The 21,903-nt window shown below is 43.5% G+C and overlaps 1 protein-coding gene across 1 annotated transcript in view; it reads left to right on the forward strand.

Annotated features, from left to right (window-relative positions):
* The first annotated feature begins 1,690 nt into the window (after positions 1-1,690).
* The window catches only part of LOC145105344 (protein FAR1-RELATED SEQUENCE 5-like), a 49,041-nt gene continuing 28,828 nt past the window's right edge, over positions 1,691-21,903 (forward strand). The window contains exon 1 of the mRNA XM_079042463.1: positions 1,691-1,826. Coding sequence (XP_078898589.1) covers positions 1,691-1,826 — 136 coding nt within the window. The remainder of the gene's footprint in view (positions 1,827-21,903) is intronic.

A 21,903-nucleotide genomic window follows, 5' to 3' on the forward strand; every position in this document is an offset into this window, starting at 1 on the left:
ACAAGGAACAATTATGAAAGGCATTTCACTTATACATGTTTTGAAATTATATACACGTATACTTATGGATCATCACACCTTTTTCGTAAACAGTTTTTGTTACAGAAAATATCAGATTTTCTGGGTTTTACAAACAATACAAAACATTTTTACATCAAACCTGCTTATGAACTCACCAACATTAAATATGTTGACCGTTTTCAAAATAACTTGTGTTCTCAGGTAACCGTTAGAATGAAGAATTATCAAGCGTGTTTCTGAAACGTCTTTTGTGTGATGTCAATCGATAAACAATTTATGTTTTGGATTATGTAATGTAAACAATGTACTTGATGTGAACAATGACGGTTGTAATGTATTAATGCATGGTTATGCTTATGTTATGTTTCATGTATATTCATTGTGATGATATTTCAATTTAAGTCACACGAGCCCTCGGACGTTTCCTCCGTCTGGTTTGGGGGTGTGACAGGTTGGTATCAGAGCTCTGTTTATAGTGAACTGACATATCTAAATACACATTGATATGCTACTATAAACCCAAAGAGGGACTAAATAACTCTGAACAAAACAAATAAAATATAATAATAAACACTCTTACTTGTGCGACTTAGAAAAATAAACATAATAATAATTCAAATAAGACATTGGGAAAATCCTGATATCTCGGTTAACCCAGGACTGTTCACAGTTGTATTAGGGATGAATGTAGCCTGATCAACTACATTTCCTTCAGAATACAACTATCACATGCCCTGGAGCAATTGCGATAGTCAGTAAACCTAATGCATACCCTTTTGATAACCAAGATGAGAACATCAAACCAATTTCTATAACAACTAAAATATCTTAGGAATAATAATGGTTTATTTATATACCCTCCTTACGTATTCCTCATCACAGTCACCATGGAGGTGGAACAGCAAGGCATACAGTTTCACCAGGCCCTGGTGGCCCACAGAATGATTAAAGACGACCCCGAGGAAGGACAAGGGGCAGCACACGGCATTGGGCCCGACGAGTATACTGATACGGACTACGAGTTTGAGGGGACCGATGACAACATGGAAGAGGAGAGAGACACAGACGAAGCCCCCGTCAAACCACCTACCGACGAGACACACCAGGACCACCCTGCCCCACCAGGAAATCCTGTGGGTGAGGATCGTTCTCCGGAAGCAGAGGCTGCCACACTTCGGCAACAACTATTTGCCATGGAGGCACGAGCCGTACAAGCTGAGCAGGAAAGGGATGAGGTCATCGGGGAAATGACCGAGATGGCTCAGTTATTGGCAGAACATTTTGGGATATGACCTCACTACCACCGTTAGACACCTCCTAGTGTGTTTAGAATCAGTAGACCCCATACTAGTGTTATGTTCTCTTATGCTTACCATGTTATGTACTACCGACTCCATGTTTAAGTGATTACACTACTCATAGAGTCGTTATGCTGCCGAACTTTGTACCCTTATGTATGCCCTATCGGGCAAATTTTCATGTATCAAAGTACGGATATTATTAGTGGAAAATATTATGTGTTTTATCGTGATGTTGTTATCTGCTATGTGTTTTATATTCTTATTGTTTGGTTTAAATATATGGAATCACTTAGATGCACAATCGGTTCACAGAATTCTCAACTTAAATACAATACGTACTCAACATCTTTCCGTTCCATAACAGAAAGATGTCGCAGAGACCAAACCACAGACATAATCAACCACCGTCGCCACCAGAAATCAACTCAGTTGCATTTCAAGCAGCTGTATCTACTTCAGTCACAGCAACACTGGCGCAAATCCATAATGGAAACAATGGTGGAGGCAATAGACAGGGGGCCGGAAGTTCAAACAACGGGATGAACCAAGGACCTACCAAGACATGCTCTTACAAAGATTTCACCAACGCCAAACCATGAACCTTTAATGGCACAGGGGGAGTGATAACCCTGAAAAGATGGATTGAAAAGGAGGAATCGGTGTTCGAGATATGTGGATGCCCTGAGGAATTCAAGGTGAAGTTTGCAGCATGTACCTTTGTTGATCAAGCCCTCACCTGGTGGAATAGATATGTGGAGGCTATGACTCTTCCGGTGGCTAATGCCATGCCATGGACGGAATTGAAGGAAATGCTAATGGTTGAATACTGCCCGTGTGGCGAGGTTCAGAAAATGGAGCAAGAGTTATGGAATCTCACCGTCCAAACCTCCGACATCGATGCCTACATATCAAGGTTTAGTGAACTGTCTCTGTTGTGCCCTGGCATGATTACTTCGGAAGGGAAGAAAATCGAACGATTCATCTGGGGATTAACCTCCCCAATTCAAGGAAACGTGATAGCCGCAAATCCTAAAACCGTTGACAGTGCCAAGAGGTTGGCCAAGAAGTTGTACGACCACAACAACAAGAAGAGCGAAAAAGCAGGATAAACAGAAAACAAGAAGGAGAACGACAACAAGAAGGGAAAGAATAACAAAAGGAAGGGACGACAAGGCTCAGAGTCGTCAAAGAAACAACAAACAGTGACAGTTCATGCTGCAACCACCCAAGTTCCCTCCACACCACATGCTCCAGCCTCATCCACCCCAAGTGCCCCTAAGTAGTATTTCGGAAATCTACCAAAGTGCAACAAGTGCAATCTCCATCACAACGGTGAATGCAGGGAGATGCGTTGTACCAGTTGCAACCGAAAGGGTCACACGGCAAAATACTGTAGGACCTATCCTCCCCAGAACCAGCAACAGGGAAACAACAACAACAACCGCAACAACAACAACAACAACAACAACAACAACAACAACAACAACAACAACAACGACAACAACGTTGGGGCTAGCCATACATGTTATGGATGTGGAAGGACTGGGCATTTTCGTTGAAACTGCCCCAATGTCAACAACCAAGGGAATGGAGGAGCAGGGAGAGTGCTGACCATGGGTCAAGGAGAAGCGGTTCAGGATCCCGCTGTTGTCACTGGTACGTTTCTCCTTAACAACACATATGCATGCATCATGTTTGATACCAGGGCAGAGCGGAGTTTTGTTAGTAATAAATTCAAACATTTGCTAAAACAACAACCCTAGAAGCTTAATGAAACCTTTACGGTGGAAATGGCTAATGGGAAAACAGAATCAGCTGGGGAAATCTATGTAGGATGTACCCTAACCTTAAATCACCACACATTTCAAATAAACTTGATGCATGTAACTAGTAGGAGTTTTGATGTGATTATCGGCATGGATTGGTTGAGCCCCCATCATACTGAAATTATGTGTCACGAGAAGGCAGTTCGCCTTCATATCCCTAACCACGAAACCCTAATCATATACGGAGACAAACCCAGTACGAACCTTCGTCTCATCTCAAGTATTAAGGCACAAAAGTGTCTACAAAAAAGAGAGACTTTGTGTTTCTGGCTCACATCGTGGATAAATCCAAGGAAGTGGTTAATATTCAAGACATCCCAATGGCTTGCGATTTCCCTGACATCTTTCCTGAAGATCTTCTAGGGATACCCCCAGAAAGACAAGTCGAGTTCCGAATCGACCTTGTACCAGGAGCTACACCCATCGCCAAATCGCCCTATAGGTTGCCTCCTGCGGAGATGGAAGAATTGTCAAGCCAACTCAGCGAACTCTTGAACAAAGGATTCATCCGACCCAGCTTCTCGCCTTGGGGAGCTCCGGTCCTTTTTGTTAAAAAGAAGGACGGATCCTTTAGGATGTGCATCGACTATAGAGAGCTGAATAAGCTCACTATCAAAAATCGCTACCTACTTCCACGAATCGACGATCTGGTCGACCAACTTCAAGGAGCAAATTACTTCTCTAAGATAGATCTGCGATCTGGCTATCATCAGCTCAAGGTCTGGGAGGAGGATATCCCCAAAACCGCTTTCCGAACTCGCTATGGACATTATGAATTAATTGTAATTCCCTTTAGTCTAATGAATGCCCCTGCCTCATTTATGGACCTGATGAATCGATTTTTCTGACCATTCCTCGAAAACTTTGTCATCGTTTTCATCGACGATATCCTGATCTATTCTCGAAGCGAAGAGGAACATGGTCGACATCTCCGAAAAATCTTGGAAACCCTGCGAACCGAAAAGTTGTACGCAAAACTCACTAAGTGTGAGTTCTAGATCCGTAGCGTAAACTTTTTAGGTCATGTTGTCAACTAAGAAGGGATACATGTGGACCATGCAAGGTTAAAGCCATTGAAGGATGGGCAGTCGCGACGACACCCACATAAATTCGCCAATTTCTGGGTCTCGCAGGCTATTATAGAAGATTCATCCAGAACTTCTCCAGAACAGCCAAGCCTCTTACGATGCTTACACAAAAGGGCGTACCATTCGAATGGACAGAAAAGCAGGAGGTTGCCTTCCGAAATCTGAAACGAGCTCTCTGTAGTGCACCAGTACTATCATTACCAGAGGCAACTGAGGACCTCGTAGTATACTGCGATGCATCAAACCAGGGTTTAGGCTGTGTACTCATGCAGCGTGGGAAGGTGATAGCTTATGCATCCTGACAACTAAAGACACATGAGGTGAATTATACCACCCATGATCTCGAATTGGGAGCTCTGGTCTTTGATTTAAAGATTTGGAGGCACTACCTTTATGGTACAAAGTGCACCATTTTTACTGACCACAAAAGCCTCCAACACATATTAAATCAAAAGGAGTTAAACATGAGGCAACGAAGAAGGGTTGAGCTGCTAAACGATTATGAGTGTGAAATCAAGTACCACCCAGGCAAGGCTAACGTGGTAGTTGATGCCTTGATTCGGAAAGAATACTCGAATCGTCGTGTGAAAACTCTTTCGATAACCATTCAATCCCATCTATTCTCGCAAATCAAAGAAGCTCAGTCTGATGCCATGAAGACAGAAAACATAACAAGCGAAGCGTTACGTGGAATGGAAAAGAATTTCGAAGTCAAGGAGAATGGAACATATTATTTCATGAACTGAATTTGGGTCCCTAAACTTGGGGGATTCAGAGAGGTAGTCATGAATGAGGCTCATAAGACACGATACTCCATCCATCCGGGTTCAGATAAAATATACCTGGATATCAAACAATATTATTGGTGGCCTAACATGAAGGCAGAAATTGCCACTTACGTTAGCAAGTGCCTCACTTGCGCTAAAGTGAAGGTAGAATATCAAAAGCCCTCGCGACTATTACAACAACTGGTAATACCTGAGTGGAAATGGAAAAGGATTACCATGGACTTTATGACCAAATTACCCAAGTTAACTGAAGGATTGGATGCTATATGGTTGATAGTCGATAGGTTGACAAAATCCGCCCTTTTCCTGCCAATAAAGGAATCTTACAAGATGGAACGATTGACGAGAATCTACATTAAGGAAATTGTGAGACTCCATGGAGTGCCAATATCTATCATATCAGATCGAGATAGTAGATTCACTTCACGTTTTTGGCAATCACTTCAAAAGGCTATGGGAACACAACTCGACATGAGCACTGCTTACCACCCACAGACGGATGGTCAAAGTGAGCGAACCATTCAAACGCTTGAAGATATGCTTCGAGCATGTGTGATAGACTTCGGAAGGTCGTGGGATACCCACTTACCTTTGATTGAATTTTCGTACAATAACAGTTATCACGCGAGCATTAAAGTCGCTCCCTTCGAAGCATTATATGGTCGTAAATGTAGATCACCGTTGTGTTGTGCTGAGGTAGGTGACACTCAGCTAGCAAGAGGACAGACACCAAACAATGCTTTAACAGGGCCAGAAATCATACGTGAAACGACAGAGAAGATAGTTCAAATCAGAGCTCGACTTCAAGCATCACGAGACCGACAAAAGAGCTATGCTGATAAACGACGAAATCCCTTGGAATTTCAAGTTGGGGATCGGGTGTTGTTAAAGGTCTCTCCCTGGAAAGGGGTGATTCATTTCGGGAAACGGGGAAAATTAAACCCACGATACATTGGGCCATTCGAGATTCTTGCCCGAATCGGTCCAGTGGCCTATAGGCTGCAGCTACCTGTTGAGCTCAGCAGCGTACACCCCGTGTTCCATGTTTCCAATCTGAAAAAGTGCTTATCCGACGAAACTCTTGTCACCCCATTGGAAGAAATCGAAATCAACGAGAATCTCCTGTTCACCGAGGAACCAGTTGAAATCATGGACAGGGAAGTGAAGCGTACTAAGCAAAGTCGCATTCCGATTGTGAAGGTTCGATGGAACGCAAACCGTGGACCGAAATTCACATGGGAACGCGAAGACCAAATGAAACAAAAGTACCCTCACTTATTCTCGCATTCTCAAATCTAGCTTCAAAAAGAATTTCGAGATGAAATTCCCTCTAACGAGGGGATGATGTCACAACCAGGAAATTCTAATGCTTTTGTAAACATTAACAAGGATAACATTTGTAACTAAAACTTGAAAGTATGCATGATGTTTATTCAATGACAACAAAATTCCATCAAACACTCTATACAAACACTTCAAATAGTCAACAAAGGATTGGAAACCCTAAAAATCCCGGTTTAAGTCCAATATGGACTATGATTTTCTTATTGGGCCTAATGGACCAATAATCCTCCAATTTGACTAATTTGGCCTTAGAACCCTTAATTGGGCTCTAATTCAACCCACCTTCATAAGATTTGACATTTTGGGCCATATTGGGCCTCAATAGGAATAAACTACTCCAATAAGCCTTATTGGGGCATAACTAGCCTAATTAACCTTATTGGGCCATAACTAACCTAATTAGCTTTAATCGGCCATAAAACCCATTCTCTTATGCTAATTGGGCGGTGAACCATCCAAAGGAGCCTAATGGGCCGAAAACCTTCTCCATGAACCTCATAGTTTCGAACATAGGCTAGAAATGGGCCAAATTAAATCCATACCTTCTTTCACTAGGCCCATTTCGGCCCAAGTAAAAAAAAAGGGGGAAGAATAAAAAGAATTAAAAGGAAATTAGGATAATTAAGGAGAGTTAGCCACCTCCTTATTACATGGTGGATTTCCATGCATGTCATTTCACTCCTTTTCTCCTCTCTTCTTCTTCTTCTCGGCCGAGAATGACAACCACACCACCATCTTCAAAATTTCTCTTCAAACTCTCTCAAGAACATCTTCTTCCTTCCTCCAAATTTTTGAGAATCATAAGAGCTTCAAGAAGGTTTTCATCCAAAAATCACTTCAAGTGACATACTAGTGGTAAGATCTTGCAAACATACTTTCTTTCTACACTTAATCACTCTTCTTACCACCTTAAATTCTTGATCATACTCCCTAAAACTTTTCAAATTCGAAGTCTCTTCAAGGAGCTTGCTAGTGCCGAAAAACCATACAAACCTCCTTCTAGGGCCGAAAAACCATACAAACCTCCTTCCTCTTTGCTTCAAAACCAAAACAACAAACCCAAGGTGAGTTCATACCCCCTTGTTTTCGGTTTTTACTTGTTTTCGGTGGGAGAATACAAGTACTATGTGTTGATCTATGTGTGTATGCTTATTATATGTGATTTCTTTGGTTTATGTTGTGAAAATATGATATTATTTGCTATATCTTAAAATCTATGGCTAAAGTGTGAAGGATACATAAACAAATAACATAATAAACAACATACTTCAAAGATCTAAGAGTCTTTAGGCTTAAGAAGTGAAAACAAAGTAAAAAATCCTTATAAGTGTCATTTTTGCAAAAATAATAAAGATTTGGGTAAAATATGATATTTTCGGTTTTATAAGGATAAAATAGTATTATTTACATAAAAATCTGACTTTTATGAAAATAACAATTTTCTAGGGGTCAAAAACATAAATTATAGCTTATTGGGCTTACATTTGGGCCTCACGGGTTTTTGGGCCCAAAGTTGCGAAAAATGAAGAGTTTTGGGGGCTGAAATAGTAAATTTATCAAAATATGAGTCTAAAACGTGAATAAACTATTTTAGAGGCTGAAAATGACTTTGATGCAAAAATTCGACTAAAAATGCAAAGTTTTTTATTTTGGGGTCAAAATTGTAAAACTTACGGAATATGGGCCAAAAGTGTAAACTTTTTACAATTAAGGACTGGAAATGACAAATACAATACTTTTGGGCTGAAATTATGATTTAAATAAAGTTTGGGTCGAAAATGTCAAGAAGAATGATTTAAGGACCAAAAATGTAAATTTTCATAAAAAGGGACTAAAAGTGCCATTTTTATAGATAAAGGGGCTGGAACGGTCAAAATAAATATTTTTGGGCCAAATAGGAAAATATTAAATTATTGGGATAAAAATATCAAGTTTATAACGCATGGTTTTTAAAAAAAACAAATATATATATATATATATATATATATATATATATATATATATATATATATATATATATATATATATATAACCAAAGCTTCGTTATAAATCAAACGTCAAAGTATTTTAACATTTCGAATAAATATTTAGCTTACAACAAATACCTACACTATGAACTTAAAATCGATAAACTATAAATGATTCAATGATTGGGCTCAAAAATCTTCTGTTCGTGCTATTGGATCTTTGTGGCCCAATATCATAATTATTGGGCCCAATATATTCACACATGTTTATTGGGCTTCCGGTGACCCAATTACATACCTAGTGGGCCTTTATCAGCTTTAACATGCTATTGGGCCTTAATGGTCCATTTGCATTGCTAACAAGACCCTAAACAATAATAATATGCTTAATGGGCTATAATGTGTCTGTAGCATACTCGACAGTCCACAATAACATACATAATTAGTGGACCATCGTTGTCCTCTTTCATGTCTGTTAGGCTTACTTCACATTCACGTAAACTTCATTTGGGTTGTAAAACAAGGTTATTCAATTTCGTTGGGATTTAGTGAGAAATAACGGGTGACACCAATAAGTGTCGGCCGTAGCCTATAGTTATAATCAGAGTATCCTGGAAGGAAAGCGAGAGTTTGTGTATAGATCTATACGGGGGTGACTCCCCCACACCTGACCTATTCCTTATAGTTAGACTCGGCCAGTCTAGGGTGACAAAATCTTAATTCAAAACCGGCATTGGATAAACTGCCAAGACAGGCGATTTATTCATTATTATGCATGGTTATAACGACTCACATAGAGATCCATTACCATCTAAGTAATCATGGGAAATCATATTCATACGCTGCGACAATGCAAAGTGATTATACAATAATACAAAACTATCATACTATTTAAATCGGAAAACATCGGGTTTTCCGGGGAACGACATTTTTCACTCCTAATTACAACAATTATGATACAAGGAACAATTATGAAAGGCATTTCACTTATACATGTTTTGAAATTATATACACGTATACTTATGGATCATCACACCTTTTTCTTAAACAGTTTTTGTTACAGAAAATATCGGATTTTCTGGGTTTTACAAACAATACAAAACATTTTTACATCAAACCTGCTTATGAACTCACCAACATTATATATGTTGACCGTTTTCAAAATAACTTGTGTTCTCAGGTAACCGTTAGAATGAAGAATTATCAAGCGTGTTTCTGAAACGTCTTTTGTGTGATGTCAATCGATAAACAATTTATGTTTTGGATTATGTAATGTAAACAATGTACTTCATGTGAACAAAGACGGTTGTAATGTATTAATGCATGGTGATGCTTATGTTATGTTTCATTTATATTCATTGTGATGATATTTCAATTTAAGTCACACGAGCCCTCGGACGTTTCCGCCGTCTAGTTCGGGGGTGTGACATTAGGCGTCCAAATTCAGTGCATAAAGTGTCGTGTTCCATCATCTTTTTGTATAAGTTGCTTTTCCATTCCTCGCAAAGCTTCGTTCTTGATGGTTTCTTCTTTTAGAGCCTCAAGTTGAGCTTCTCTAATTTGTGCGGTAAAGTTAGAATGGATAGTTATAGTTAATGCGCGTACCCGACGGGGTTTAATATATTCGTTCCGGCTCAAGGCATCTGCTACCACATTTGCCTTTCCGGGATGATAACGAATATCACATTCGTAATCCTTCAACAATTCGACCCATCTTCGTTGTCTCAAATTAAGATCTTTTTGGTTGAAGATGTGCTGGAGACTCTCGTGGTTGGTACAAATAATACACTTAGTAACGTATAAGTAATGTCTCCAGATTTTTAGTGCAAAAACTACAGCTCCCAATTCAAGATCATGGGCAGTGTAATTATTCTCATGCACCTTAAGTTGTAGTGATGCATAGCCGATAATTGTTCCTCTTTGCATCAACACACATCCCAATCCTTGATTTGATGCGTCGCAGTATACGACGAAATCTTCTGTCCCATCTGGAAGGGATAGGATTGGTGCACTACACAACATTTGCTTCAGTTTCTGAAAAGCAGCTTCTTGTTTGTCTTCCCAGTTGAACTTCGTATCCTTTTGGGTTAGTGTTGTAAGCGGCTTGGTTATTTTGGAGAAATTCTCTATGAATATGCGGTAATAGCCAGCAATTCCTAGGAATTGACGCACTTCTGTTGGCGTCTTTGGTGCTTCCCAATTCCTAATTGCTTCAACTTTGGATGGGTCAACATGAATTCCTTCGTTGCTAATACATGACCTAAAAATTGTACTTCTCTAATCCAAAACTCACATTTGGAGAATTTGGCATACAACTTTTCTTTTCTCAGTAGCTCCAAGATTATTTGTAAGTGTTGACTATGTTCTTCCTTGGATCGTGAATATATCAATATATCATCGAGAAATACGATCACGAATTTATCCAAGTATGGTTTGCAAACACGATTCATAAGATCCATAAACACTGCTGGGGCATTGGTCAATCCAAAAGACATAACTAAGAACTCATAATGACCATAACGAGTTCTAAACGCTGTTTCTGGAATATCATCTTCTTGTACTCTGAGTTGATGGTATCCTGATCTGAGATCTATCTTTGAGTAGTAGCTGGATCCTTGCAGTTGATCGAATAGATCATCAATTCTTGGAAGCGAGTAACAATTCTTGATCGTTAGCTTATTCAATTCCCGATAATCAATACACATTCGAAAGGATCCGTCCTTCTTCTTGATAAACAAGATTGGTGCTCCCCAAGGTGAAAAACTTGGTCGGATAAAGCCTTTGTCAAGAAGTTCTTGTAGTTGGCTAGCCAATTCTTGCATTCCGGATGGAGCCAACTGATAAGGAGATTTCGCTACTGGTGCTGCTCCTGGAATTAAGTCGATTCGAAACTCGACATGTCGGACGGGAGGTATTCCAGGTAGATCTTCAGGAAACACGTCAGGGAAATCACATACTTGAGGTATGTCCTTGATTTCTTTTGTCTTTCTCTTCTTATCTACAATGTTGGCTAAGAATGCACTACATTTCTTATGTAGATATTTTTGGGCCTTGGTACAAGATATGACTTTGAGGTTCTTCCCAGATTTATCACCATAGATAATCAAGGCTTCGCCTTTTGGTAAGGGTAGTCGTATAGCTTTCTCATAACATAAAATTTCGGTGTGGTGTGAAGATAACCAATCCATGCCAACTATGACATCAAAACTACCGATAGGCATTGGCATGAGGTTGACGTGAAAAAGGTAGTTATTAAGAGTTAACAGACAGTTTTCTAGGATTTCATGTGTTTTCTCGGTTTGACCGTTAGCGATTTCTACTTCATAGATTTCTTTTAATTTGCTAGACTCATGACTTAACAATTTTCTAAACGTCGGAGTTATAAAACTTTTATCTGCTCCAGAGTCGAAGAGTATGGTAGCATATTGATTATCTATGAGAAACGTACCAGATACGACTAAAGGGTCCTGGATAGCCTCCCTGCTTCCGATCACAAACGCCCTGCCATGCCCTATGCCTCCTTGACTCCTTAACTTTGGACATTCTCTCTTGATGTGTCCAACCTCGCCACACTCAAACCACTTTCTTCCTTCGCCACCTCCTGTTCCAGTATTTGTTTGATGATTGACTGTTGCAGGTGTTGCGCTCCTGTAGTAACTAGCAGTATGCCCTTTCTTCTTGCAATTCGTGCAAACAAAACAGTCACATGGGTGATGACGGTTGCACCGATTGCACCATGCAGACTTTGGTTGAGTGGTTACTGCCGTCGTGGCTGCATAATTGTTTTCCACTTGTCTTTTATCAGATGATTGTCTGGGATTCCTCCCATTAAACTTGCGCTTGTTTGTTCCAGATTTGGGAGACTCAGCCTTTGAGACCACTACTGTTCCTTAGATCTCTGTGAGGGTTAGTTGATGAGCTATTCTATTGGTGCTGTCATAGGTTATAGGCTTTGATGTGATCACCATGCCTTTGATTTGCGATGCTAAACCCAAATATATCGCTCAATTTTCTTATATTCAGAGGTTACAAGTGCTGGACACATTACTGCAAGATCATTAAATCTAGCGGTATAAGCTTTTATCTCTGAACCCTTCATGGTTAGGGTCCACAATTCTTGTTCTAGCTTATGTATTTCCTCCCTAGGACAATACTCCTCTACTAGCATCATATTTAGCTCTTCCCATTTCATGGAATTTGCAGTATCAATTCTCATTGTATTCACATGGCTGTTCCACCATGTAAGTGCCTCATCAGCGAAAGTACATGCTGCAAATCGTACTTTACAATCGTCTGGACAGAAGCTTATTTGAAAGACGGATTCTGTCTTTTCAATCCATCTGGTCAAATTAACAACCCCTTCATTTCCATGAAAGCTCTTTGGCCTACAATTCATAAAGTCTTTGTAGGTACACGTTCTAGCGGTCCCTACATTGCCTTCATTTCTAACTCCACCTCTTGTGACATTAGATAGAGCTGCAACAATTCTTTGAGCTATGATTTCTTCAAGTTCTGATGTACTTATTGGGGGGTTTTGTTGTGGTGGTTGTTGTTGTGGTGCTGATCGTTGGTTAGGGTTTAGCCGAGCACTACCCCTTCTAGGCATTTTGTTTTAGTTCCTATTATAAATAATAAGAATTTTATGATTTTTGTTAGTCATTTAATACACGAGTACTAAATACTTCAATTATTCTTCAAAGTGTAAAACATAATGGATAACACAATGATTATTGTAATATATGTTTCATATTATTACCAGCGGTTACATCAGTTTATTTAGGCTTATATGAGAAAAGTTTCTATACACATTGCAAAATTTGCAAGGTTTTCTACATCCTTGCTATAAACTTTACTCTTCTTGCCTTAACTAGTCTGATTTCTCTATTCACACCACCACTAGTTTTAGCTTATCTACCAGTAACCTAGGTGATGACCTAGCACGTCAGTGACATTAACCACTTGCTCCTCTAGTGCTTGAGTTCTCTGCTCAAGACTTCCTGTGCGTTCTTCATTCCTTTAGATTTGATTGTAGAGCTCTAACTCTGCAATCCTTGCATCGTGAGTAATCATGTCATTATAAGCAAAAATTTTACGATGATGGACATCCATCACCGATTCCTGATCTCGCGTCCTTTGTCCTTCTAGCCTTCGTACTCCTCCGGAGAGATGAGTAGCCCTTCCTTCGACAATTTCCATCTTATCTTCAATTTTCACACTTTTCTCAAACAATTGAGATAAAGTGTTAACTTCGGAAGAATGTGGGGGATGTGGTCGAGATGATTGACCAGTCTCATTCTAACGCCCCGATTCTCAGGTATTGTTTAAATCAGATTTATTGGGTTACGCTCTACTCGACCAGTTGGTTGACCTACTCGTCGAGTAGCAGCGGGGTGGGATCGCGTGTCAAGTGACCTACTCGACGAGTCCATATTGGGACTCGGCGAGTAGGAGCTGGCAGATGAAACCCTAATTCCCGGGGTTTGCACCTCTATTTAAAGGAACCTCAGCCTCCTTTGGCCTCTTTGCAGTCTTTGAGAGCCCCTTAAAACCCTAATACGTGTGTGTGTGCCCATCGTGTGTTTGAAGCTTGAAGAGAGGATCCTTGGAGGGAGAAGGCTTAGAGGAGAAGGAGATTGGAGCAAGTAGATTGTGGGAATCAACTCTTATCTCAATTATCATCTTCTGGAGGTAACCAAATCGCCTTTTTCCTTGTGAATATCTTCCATTGGTTGAGTTTTAGGGTTTTTGGTGAGATATTAAGTTGGAAAGATGAGTTATGGGCTAGATCTGAGGTTGTAACTTCAGATCTGGACCCTCCTTGGATTCTATAAGCATAAAGTTTCAGTTTTGGTCATGATTAAGGTCCCTCTTGAGCATGAAGTTCCATTAAGACCTTAAAATAGGCATTTACAGCCTTTATAGCCATGCATGCACGTAAAGTTTACAACTTTACGTGATAAGCATGCCCTAGAAGCTTGGATCTGTGATTTGGAGCTGCTGCATGGCTTACAACAAGTCTGTATGGAAAAAGGACTGAATGGACTCGGCGAGTCGCAAGGTTGACTCGGCGAGTCACATGAAGATGGCCGTGGACTCGACGAGTTGGATGAACAACTCGGCGAGTCCGGTGAAGATTACCATAAGACTCGGCGAGTTGAAGAACAACTCGGCGAGTCGGATGAGTTTTCCCTAGGATACGTATGCGTGTGTACCCGTCGAGTTGCAGGGAGGGAACTCGACGGGTGGCCTTAAAGTTTAAACGAGAATCGAAGCAACTCGACGAGTCACCCCGATGACTCGGCGAGTTGGATTGTGCTTCAAGGAACTCGACGAGTAGCCGAAGGTACTCGGCGAGAAGCCGAGGGTACTCTGCGAGTTGGGGTCAACATGGACTGTTGACCTTGACTGAGGACTTTGACTTTGACCAGGGGTTGACTGGTGGGTTATGGAGTACCTTATAAGGTTAAGGACTTATGAGTATATTGTACTATGATCATAGGTGGTGGAGCCTGTGTCAAGTGATCCGAGAGTTGGGGTTTATCTTCCGAGTCGACATTTGCAAGGTGAGTTATCCTCACTATATCGATAGGGTCTACGGCACCAAAGCCGGCCCTTTAGTTGTTATTGCTATGGTATGCTACATGTGGTTATGATCTGCTAGATCGGAATCAAGGTAGATAGTATGTTATGCTCTTATGATCCGTAAGGATTGGTATGTTAGTGACCTGCTAGGTCGGTACTCTAGTTACGAGAGGATTCTATGATTGATGATCAGTGTGATATATATGTTTGATGTTTGTATATGCCAGTATATGATAGTTATGCGCACATGGTTATTTGCTTGTTGGTTGGGTTGAGGCGGTCCTGCTTTGTGATGAAGGCCAACATACCCTATGAGCAGTCCGGGGAGACTGCAGGCCCACGAGGCGGACCAGTCATGTCGAATGCTCGGGATAGATTCAGATAGACTGTAGGCCCAGTAGGGCGGTCCAGTCAGGCCGATGGCCGGTATGCATGTTGATTGATTGATTGTTACTGATATAGCATTGTCAGTGTGGTATTGGTATTTTGGGGATAGCTCACTAAGCCCTCAGGCTTACATTTTTCAGTTTATGGTTTCAAGTACTTCAGGAGATTATGGCAAGGCGAAGGCATGACCGTACCGCTCCTCATCCTTATGTTATATTTTTGGGACACTCTGATGGATATTGATTTGGAAACATTTTTTGTAAACGATACTATTTGACTTCTATTTATGATTTTAAAAGTTTAAATTTAGCGTAAAATTTATGGATGTTACAAGTTGGTATCAGAGCCTTGGTTTGAGGGAATTGGAGGAACACTCGTGTGAATACAGTCTCAAATCAAGGGGATTTTTGGAAAGAAAGTTTTAAAAATGGTTTTCATAATAAAGGATGGAGGATGCAGAGGTTACGATCAGCCGGAGCCTGTAAGTAAACCCCAAAATACCATACAGTTATTTGATATTCTGATATGTTAGAACAACATGCTAGTGCTAGGCTAGGGATCTTCGGAAATCGCATGATAGATTTGCCTGATTATATGATACCTATTAGCCTAGGGTTTCTTGTATATGGAATTGACATCATAACTGTAGATGTTTAGTATATGCATCACGGCTGTGTATAGTTAAGATCTTATAGCCTGAGAATGTCTGATTCGACCTTAGGGTAGGATTGGATATTCGAAAGTCTATCGGGTCCAGCGTTATGTGCGGCTAGCATACACTAGCGCTGCAGGGCTGATGGAAGTTCCATGGAGGCGTGAGTTGTGCAGAGCTGTGGGATCAGTTGGGAGATAGGCGATGTTCCCTAGTAGTGAGGGTTGAGCGCACATTATGTTGAGTATAGTATTAGGGCGTTGTGGTGATACTTGAGATAAATATGGGTAGGTGTGGAAGGTAGTATGGGCCCGTACTACTGAAAGCACAGGACCCATACGCATAGCAAGGAAGTCACAACCCCTAGGATTTGTGGGTTTTGGTCTTCCGATATTATGTTGTTTATCTGATGTCTTGAATGTACCTTTCAGTATGGTCGTGACGAGAGGTTTTGCTGCTGGGTCCGGATCAGGATCGGGATCCAGATCAGGGTCAGGGTCGGGGGACGGAGGGTCAGAGGTGCCGGTAGCACCTGAGCCCGTGGTTCAGATGGGGAATGAGGAGCTGGATGCCAGGATCCGGGAGATTCTGCACGATGAGGTCGCTGCGGCTTTCCGAGCGCAGCTACTAGAGATGTTTGGGTCGATCAAGACCGCGATGGTTGAGTATTTTGATGAGCGATATGCATCTCTGGCAGAGACAGCAGCCGCTGCAGCCACTTCGGCTGTAACTGCGGCAGGGGTTGGAGGAGGATTCGACAGGGCTTTTCAGTACCGAGACATCGATAATACGAAGCCCCTGACATTTGATGGTACTCAGGATGCGATCAGAGCTATGCGGTGGTTGTCTGACGTGGAGGGCTGTTTCTTCACGTGCTCATGTCCTGCTGACCAGAAGGTCAGGTGTGCTCTGAACCTGCTTAGGCTCGGGGCAAAGGACTGGTGGAGATTGACGACAAGTTCATATTCTGATGATCAGCGGGCTGCTGTTACTTGGGAGCAGTTTCGGGATATGTTTCGCACCCGCTACGTTCCGCGCGTGGAACGGGAGCGGCTTGCTCATGAGTTTTTGACATTGAGACAGGATGGGGAGTCTGTGATGGAGATTACCCGGATGTTCACTGAGAGGGCTATGTTTTGCCCGGAGTTTGTGTCAGAGCAGTCTCAGATGAATCGTTATCTGAGTATGCTCAAGACGGATATACGGCAGTTTGTGGCTACACAGCGTTGTGAGACCCTCCTGGATCTACAGGAAGCCGCGAGGCGGCGTGAGTTGGAGATAGAGCTGCAGTTGAAGGAGCAGCGTCAGGCACCAGCACAGCCTCAGCCGGCGCCTAAGCGGTCTAAGACCGCTGATACACGGTCTGGGGGTCAGCAGAGCCGCACTTGTGGAAGGTGTGGCAGGGTTCATTCGGGAGCTTGTAGAGCAGGAGGTGGGTGCCAAAAATGTGGCAAGGAGGGGCCCTATGCCAGGGACTGCCGTCAGTCCGCCCCTCCCGCGGAGATGAGGATTTGTTACCATTGTCATCAGGTTGGTCATGTGAAGACCAACTGTCCGCAGCTCGCCGCCAAGTCGGCCCAGGGTTCCGCGCCAGCTACTGTGAGGATTGGAGATGGGAGGCCAGTCAAGGTGGAGCCTCCGAAGGCTCAGGTTCGCGCCTTCCAGCTCACGGCCGAGGAGGCCAAGGCAGCACAGGATGTGGTTGCTGGTACGTTTCTATTCTCTGTCTCAGTTATTGTATTGGTGCTATGCTTATTGATTGTACCGGTGGTTAGGTACGTTTTTAGTGAATTCTTTGCCTTCTTTGGTATTATTTGACTCGGGGGTGAGTCGGTCGTTTGTATCTCAAACCTTCTCTAGAGGGTTTAGTGTGCCGATAGATGATCTTGAGTGTCCGTTGCGAGTTTCGATCGCCAACGAGCACGGGGTTTCTGCTTCTTCGGTCTACCGGGGATGCGAGTTGGAGATTTTCGGGGTGTCCTTCCCGATAGATTTGATTCCTATCCCCATGGGGAATGTATGCGTGATTGTATGGATGGATTGGCTTAGCCGTTTTGGCGCCTTGATCGACGGTGAGGGACAACGGTTGGTGGTTCGAACCCCAAGTGGGGGAGAACTGGTAGTATATGGTGAGGGCACCAGTTCGGGATCAGGGTTTTGTTCGGCAGCCAGGGCTCGACAGTATATTCAGCACGGGTGTGCCGGTTATTTGGCGTATGTGGTAGATACGCGGGTTAGAGGTCCCGGTGGTTAGAGAGTTTGCTTATGTGTTTCCGGAGGAGTTACCCGGAGTGCCTCCGATGAGGCAGGTTGAGTTCAGGATTGATCTAGTGCCAGGTGCGACCCCTATCGCCAAGGCACCGTACCGTTTGGCACCGCCGGAGATGCAGGAGCTATCATCTCAGTTGCAGGAGCTGCTGGGTAAGCAGTTTATTCGTCCGAGTAGTTCACCCTGGGGAGCACCGATCCCTTTCCTCAGGAAGAAGGACAGTTCGCACAGAATGTGCATTGACTATAGGGAGCTGAACATGTTAACGGTGAAGAACCGTTATCCGCTTCCGAGGATAGATGATCTTTTCGATCAGTTGCAGGGTGCATCTTGGTTTTCCAAGATTGATTTGAGATCAGGATACCACCAGGTCAGGGTGAGGGAGGAAGACGTGGAGAAGACCGCGTTTCGGACTCGTTATAGTCATTACGAGTTCGTGGTGATGCCGTTTGGGCTCACCAACGCGCCAGCGGTGTTCATGGATCTGATGAACCGAGTATGTAGACCGATGCTCGATCGCTCGGTCATTGTGTTCATAGATGATATCTTGGTATATTCCATGACCAGAGAGCAGCATGAGGAGCATCTCAGGGAGCTGCTGGAGGTTCTGCGGCGAGAACGGTTGTATGCCAAGTTCTCGAAGTGTGAGTTTTGGTTGCGAGAGGTTCAGTTCCTCGGACATCTCGTTAACCAGGAGGGGATTTTGGTCGATCCGGCCAAGGCGGAGGCGGTTATGCAGTGGGAGACTCCGAGATCTCCCTCAGACATCTGGAGTTTCTTGGGTTTAGCAGGGTATTATCGGAGATTCATTCGTGATTTCTCCAAGATTATCGTACCCCTCACTCGTCTAACGAGGAAGGGGGTGGATTTCCGATGGGGCCCTGAGCAGCAGAGGGCATTTGAGACACTTCGTCGATGTTTATGCGAGGCGCCGGTGTTGACACTCCCCGAGGGAGTTGAGGATTTTTGTGGTATTTTGTGATGCGTCCATCACAGGCTTAGGGGCAGTCCTCATGCAGAGGGGACGAGTGATAGCCTATGCGTCGAGGCAGTTGAAGCCGCATGAGACGAGATACCCCACACACGATCTTGAGTTGGGAGCGGTGGTCTTCGCTCTCAAGATGTGGAGGCACTATCTGTACGGGGTCCGTTGCACTATATACACGGATCACAAGAGTTTGAGACACATCATGGATCAGCCGAACCTGAACATGAGGCAGCGCAGGTGGCTGGATGTGGTCAAGGACTATGATTGCGAGATCCTTTACCATCCTGGTAAAGCAAACGTGGTTGCGGATGCTTTGAGCCACAAGTCAGCTGGGCCCTCGACCCCAGCCAGGTGTATGAGGATAGCGGTGGATTCCCCGCTGGTGGGTTTGGTCAGGGATGCTCAGATTGAGGGTATGAGACCAGAGAAATGGAAGTTTGAGAAGATTAAGGGCGAAAGCGCCCGGTTTGTTCAGGATAGCCGCAGATTGTTGACCCTCTACGGTCGGGTTTGGGTTCCGATGTCTGGAGGGGTCCGGCAGACAGTGATGGAGGAGGCTCATAAGTCTCGCTTTTCTATTCACCCGGGAGCCACCAAGATGTACCGTGATTTGAGTTCGGGTTATTGGTGGCCTGGCATGAAGCGAGATATCTCTTGGTTTGTTGAGAGGTGCTTGACCCGCAGGATGGTCAAGGCCGAGCATCAGAGGCCACATGGTAAGCTGCAGCCTCTGGAGATTCCCATGTGGAAATAGGAACAGATCGCGATGGATTTCATCACGAAGTTGCCAAAGACGGCAAAGGGGTACGATGCTACATGGGTCATCGTGGATCGATTGACCAAGAGTGCCCATTTCCTAGCCATACGGGAGAGTTCGTCGGCAGAGAACTTGGCCGACCTGTACGTCCGCGAGATTGTCTCTCGCCATGGGGTTCCAGTTTCCATTATTTCCGATCGGGATGTCCGATTTACTTCCCGTTTTTGGCAGAAGTTCCACGAGGAACTGGGTACAAGACTGCATTTTAGTACGGCGTTTCATCCGTAGACTGATGGACAGAGTGAGTGGACCATCCAGATCCTCGAGGATATGTTGAGGGCGTACGTCATTGATTTCGGTGGGAGTTGGGATTCCCACCTACCGCTTCTAGAGTTCGCCTACAACAACAGCTATCATTCCAGTATTGGTGCCCCGCCTTTCGAGCTGTTGTATGGGCGGAAGTGTAGGACCCCAGTCTGCTGGGGCGAGGTTGGGCACAGGGTGATGGGTCGAACAGAGGTAGTTCTGCAAACTACCGAGATGATACAGCAGATTAGACAGCGACTGCAGACCGCTCAGAGTCGGCAGAAAAGTTATGCCGACCGACGCCGATCTGAGCTGGAATTTCAGGTGGGTGACATGGTTCTTCTGAAGGTCTCACCCTGGAAGGGAGTGATCCGCTTCAAGAAGAGGGGAAAATTGGGTCCCCGTTACATTGGGCCGTTCAGGATTGTTGCCAGGGTTGGCAGGGTGGCTTATAGGCTAGAACTTCCGGAGGAGCTTAGCCGGATCCACATCACATTTCATGTTTCGCAATTGTGAAAATACATTATGGACCAAGAGGCAGTAGTATCGTTGGATGACATTCAGGTCGATGAGTGCCTGAACTATGTGGAGAGGCCTGTGGCTATTTTGGAAAGGAAGAAGAAGATTCTACGGAACAAGGAAATACCTTTAGTAAAGGTACAGTGGGAACATCGGAGAGGATCCGAGTGGACATGGGAGCCGGAGGCGGAGATGCGTGAGCATTACCCGACATTGTTTATCCCAACGGACTTCGGGGGCGAAGTCTAGTTCAAGTGGGGGAGAGTTGTAACGCCCCGATTCTCAGGTATTGGTTAAATCAGATTTATTGGGTTAAGCTCTACTCGACGAGTTGGTTGACCTACTCGTCGAGTAGCAGTGGGGTGGGATCGTGTGTTAAGTGACCTACTCGACGAGTCCATATTGGGACTCGGCGAGTAGGAGTTGGCAGATGAAACCCTAATTCCCGGGGTTTGCACCTCTATTTAAAGGAACCTCAGCCTCCTTTGGCCTCTTTGCAGTCTTTGAGAGCCCTTTAAAACCCTAATACGTGTGTGTGTGTGCCCATCGTGTGTTTGAAACTTGAAGAGAGGATCCTTGGAGGGAGAAGGCTTAGAGGAGAAGGAGATTGGAGCAAGTAGAGTGTGGGAATCAACTCTTATCTCAGTTATCATCTTCTGGAGGTAACCAAATCGCCTTTTTCCTTGTGAATCTCTTCTATTGGTTGAGTTTTAGGGTTTTTGGTGAGATATTAAGTTGGAAAGATGAGTTATGGGCTAGATCTGAGGTTGTAACTTCAGATCTGGACCCTCCTTGGATTCTATAAGCATAAAGTTTCAGTTTTGGTCATGATTAAGGTCCCTCTTGAGCATGAAGTTCCATTAAGAACTTAAAATAGGCATTTAGAGCCTTTATAGCCATCCATGCACGTAAAGTTTACAACTTTACGTGATAAGCATGCCCTAGAAGCTTGGATCTGTGATTTGGAGCCGCTGCATGTCTCAAAACAAGTCTGTATGGAAAAAGGACTGAATGGACTCGGCGAGTCGCAAGGTTGACTCGGCGAGTCACATGAAGATGGGCGTAGACTCGATGAGTTGGATGAACAACTCAGCGAGTCCGATGAAGA

This window comes from Lactuca virosa, chromosome 4 (genome assembly GCF_052849685.1).
Source record: "Lactuca virosa cultivar CGN04683 chromosome 4, Lactuca_virosa_CGN04683_v6, whole genome shotgun sequence".
In the NCBI taxonomy this organism is placed as follows: Eukaryota; Viridiplantae; Streptophyta; class Magnoliopsida; order Asterales; family Asteraceae; genus Lactuca; species Lactuca virosa.